This window comes from Poecilia latipinna, unplaced genomic scaffold, assembly GCF_001443285.1.
Source record: "Poecilia latipinna isolate Pla-1442-1.1 unplaced genomic scaffold, P_latipinna-1.0 Scaffold2233, whole genome shotgun sequence".
NCBI lineage: Eukaryota > Metazoa > Chordata > Actinopteri > Cyprinodontiformes > Poeciliidae > Poecilia > Poecilia latipinna.
The window spans coordinates 38334-42516 of record NW_015114849.1 but is presented as its reverse complement, the minus strand read 5'-3'; the positions used below and the strand labels follow the sequence as shown (position 1 = coordinate 42516).

The 4183-nt window shown below is 38.8% G+C and overlaps 1 protein-coding gene across 2 annotated transcripts in view; it reads right to left on the bottom strand.

Annotated features, from left to right (window-relative positions):
* Positions 1-4183, bottom strand: part of plxnc1 (plexin C1) — a 33747-nt gene that overhangs the window by 26675 nt on the left and 2889 nt on the right. The window contains exons 2-9 of one of the 2 annotated variants that reach the window (XM_015018112.1): positions 3063-4009; positions 2347-2472; positions 1365-1499; positions 1186-1286; positions 1012-1117; positions 771-933; positions 593-695; positions 150-225 (exon numbers count right to left, since the gene is read on the bottom strand). In XM_015018112.1, coding sequence (XP_014873598.1) covers positions 150-225; positions 593-695; positions 771-933; positions 1012-1117; positions 1186-1286; positions 1365-1499; positions 2347-2472; positions 3063-4009 — 1757 coding nt within the window. Of the gene's footprint in view, positions 1-149; positions 226-592; positions 696-770; positions 934-1011; positions 1118-1185; positions 1287-1364; positions 1500-2346; positions 2473-3062; positions 4175-4183 lie in introns of those variants that run through there. The other variant, XM_015018111.1, reaches the window with a different exon arrangement.

Below are 4183 nucleotides of genomic sequence, written 5' to 3'. Positions count from 1 at the left end.
AAGTTGGTTCAACTTTTTTCTTTTTAGAGTGAAGATACAATAGAGGTTAATGTAATTATGTAATTAAGAAATGTAATTATGTCTATCATGCACTATCTGAGAAGAAATTTCTCTAAATTTCATGAAATCATGAAATGTTTCATGATTACGTTGCTGACTGCATCAGAGGCCCAGGAGCAGCTGTTCTGTCTCCATCCACATCCTGCTCTGATGCACCGCTGACACCTGGACAGAAAACAGGCCAGTTTGATCTCAGCTTTACTCAAACATTACAACACTTGATACAGATTCATTTAGAAACAACAAGCTGCACTAATAATGCATCATTCATGTTAATGAAACATTGAGCAGAATGAAGCTTCTCAGGATTCAACACTAATATTTTCCTTTCAGCTACAAAAGGAAACAGATGATTTTACCAACATGTAATCAGTCAGATTTAAATATCAGCAACAATATGTGTATTATTCAGATTTAATGCAGAGTAGACCTCCATGTTGTTACGAAAACACTGAAATTATATTATACTGTTCGACTTTATGATGATATCAGCTGTTATTAAATCTGTATTCTAAAACATAAATGAACTTACAGGTGAAAACTTGGTTGCCCCTGGATACTGGAACAGTTGATCATCTTTATTTTTTCTGACAGAGATGTGTCTCCAAGTCTGATCGTCATGGTAACGTCAAGACCTGAAAATCAAAGATAAAGTATGTAACTTTAACAGCTGGAACAAAATGTTTAAAGACATCCTGACCATCACTGACCATCAGCAGGTAAGGGGTCATTGAGAATGCAGGTGCATTGTGGGTACTGTGGTTTTGGTCCTTGTTTTTTACAAAGCTGGGTGGAGGTTGTAGAGAAATCACAGGTGAAGTTAGACTGAACCTTCTTCTCTATAGTCAGGTGTGATTGGATGATTATTTTCATCTGAGAAAAGAACAAAAATAAGATGATAATAACTGATAGTTCCAGATGAAAACAGTCATAAATTTATTAATAACTCACCTCTCCTGTGGAGTCCTTCAGAAATCTGTGAGAAACTATTTCCTGCTTGGATTCATCAGGGATGGACAGCCTCTCTGAACCTCTGCAGTCGTCTTTGAATGAGCAGCTGAAAAATGTAAATGTGTCATCATAGAGTTGAGATGAAGGATGGAGCTGAGATGAAGTTTCTCTGACCTTTTCTCAGAGACACACCAGACACAGAATGGATCCTGGGCAGAAAGACAACCCTTCACATTTTGGTAAGTTCTGCAGTTTGACACTGGAACACGTTGAACCTGGAGCAGAACACCATGTTTCAGAAACACATCAACAGGCAGGGTAAGTGAACGCCACATGAAGAAGCTCCAATCTACCTGGTTTTTAAACGGCACATAGAGATGTTTGTGATCCACTGGATCCAGTTGGAGATTTGGAAACACTTTGTTGTCTCCACTGGTTCTGAGGAGGATCTGTGGACAGGAGGGCTGGTACTTCCTGTCCACAGAAAGCTGATGACAACAACAACAGTGTAGGTTAGAGGTACGAGATGTATCAAAGAAACAGGGTCGGATGGATGGATGAAAACATTACGCCAATAACTCAATTACTTAATCATTGACATAAAAAACATGAATCAATGATGTCAGGGTAAACTAGGAGTCAGTCATGAACACTGATTTCCTCACAGTTGATCTCAGTTTTGTATAAATGGCCTATTGTGAATGAAATATCATGAAAATTGACATGCAGAGATTCACAGAACAAGTGAGAGAATCTGCTGCAGGACAATCATTTGTCATGACCACTACAAATCTGACCTTTTTAGGAAAGTGGCCAGATGAAACTATTTTTGAAACTTGATTTTCAGAGACTACAGCAAACCTGTAGAAAAAGGCTCTCAGGTCATATGAGATCAAATGTACATTTTTGGCCTTTGAACAAAATGTGTGACAGAAATCTCATATCTTTCCCTTGACAGACAAAGTGGTGGCAGCATCATGATATAATGTGAGTTGATGGGAATATAAATGGATCTCATTACAGGGCGCTCCTGGAAGAAAACCTGTTGGAGACTACAATGTTTTTTAATAATAGATTAATCTGTACACAGTACATATTGAAGTCTATTACATAGATCCCATTCATTACACCTAACACGTCTGTTAAATGTCTATGCTTTAACAGTATGAAACTACGCAACACGGAAAACTTACAAACATAATTTACATGTCAAAAACACTCTATACGTTCATTCTTGTACTATTAACTAAAGTCACAATTGTTCATCAGTTTTAGACTTTACTGTGACAAATTCAGAGTTTGTTTCTTTCCTCCAGTTGTTAGTTTCCCACCCACCTTGATGAGCTGTCCATCTGCTGTTCCAATGAAGAAAACCATCCAGTTGTTCAGCCTGACAGCCAGAACAGAACTCATGAAGTTCTGCTTCAAAAGCACAACCTTTGGTTTCAGGAGCCGAACTGACTGAGGAACAGAGAGAATCGTTTCAACATTTTGTCTCTAATTTATTAACTAAGAGAAGATTTATACAATTTATATAGTTTTATAAATTGCAATACAGAAGGTTTGGGTCCATTTTAAATCAGCTTAGTTTTAAATGTTTATATGACATATGTAAAAAGACAAAAACACTCAAAAAAAAAATATATATATATAGCCTATATATATATATATTTTTTTTTTGAGTGTTTTTGTCTTTTTACATATGTCATATAAACATATGTTTATATGACATATGTATATGTATTAATATACCCATATTAATACACATATTCAAGTTTATCACAATTTTTTCACACAATTGTTGCAATTGTGGAAAGAAAATACAACTCAGTTTAATTATAGTTATTGAAAAAGTGGACTGGACTGATCTATAAATGAATACCAATCTCTATATTTTTAAATATAAATTACCCAATCATTCATAATTGAATTTTCTGTCTGTTTCAGTTCAGACATGTAAAATACTGAAGATTCTCAGTCATCCAGGACTCAGTGAAACTTTACATGTAAAACAGCAACATTACAAGGTTATGTTTAATACAGTGACTTACTGGGTTGTTTGGCTTGTTCACTGATGTATAAAAGTCTGGATCTTTATTCATCTCCCTGCTGAGATCAGGACTGATGTCAAACAGCAGCAGCTCAGTGTTTTCTCCTCCTTTATCCACACTGAACACTCCACTCCACAGGACCTGCTGACCACCTGGGACGACCGAGGAGGCCAGCAGTCTGCTGCCTTCACCTCCAGAGGAACTGAGAGTCGCTCCACGAAGAGACTTCAGAGTGTCACTTTTACTGGTTTCAGCCTGAAGCCAGATGAGACGGACTTTGTTGGTTTCACCTCCTGATGCCACGTTGGAGAACAGATACACTGTTGAGTTGATCTGGAATCCGTCCACAAAATCTACATCAGCTTCAGTTTGGATCCCAGGTTTATCACCTGACTGATCAGACCAGGAAAATATTTCCCCAGACTGGTTTTGATTGGTGTTTTGAAGGTTGATAGTCTTTAAATCAGTCCCACACCTGTCCTCCTCTGTCTTGTCTCTATGGTTCTTTATCGCTGTCAGAATGTAAGTCTCAGTCTGACCTGAATTCTTCTTCACATCCACCAGAAAGCTGACAGACCCACTGCTGCTCCTCTGAGGTCCCACCTGGATGTGTTCACTGTAAACCAGCTTATTGATGTTCTTCAGGTCCAGAACTTCACAGAAACCACAGAGTTTGTTTCCAGTCACACCACAGCTGATCAATGTGTCATTCTTAACAAATGGTAATAAAACATTAACTCTGAAAGTTGTGTTCCAGGCCTTCTTCATGGGGTCTCTGTAAAACTCCTCTTTATCCGGTTGGTCCCCTCTCTTTAAGATCCCTCTCTGGGTCAGGCTGTAGATCAGAGTCAGGTCATGGCTCAGCTGGTAAAGATTCTCCTCTGTAGCGATGTAAACAGAGCTGTTACCCACAGCGAGCTGACGGAGATCCTCTGTAAAGTTGAAACCTCTGTGCTCCTCCAGACTCTGAGCAGGTTCTCCCCAGATGGAGCAAAGCAGACCGAGCAGAAAGATCATCTTGTACCAAAGGAGGCAGCTCTGACTGAGACAGTGATGGACTGTAGACACTGTGGTCTCTGTGTCGACAGAGATGTGGCTGAAAGCGCTACGTCTTTGCTGAA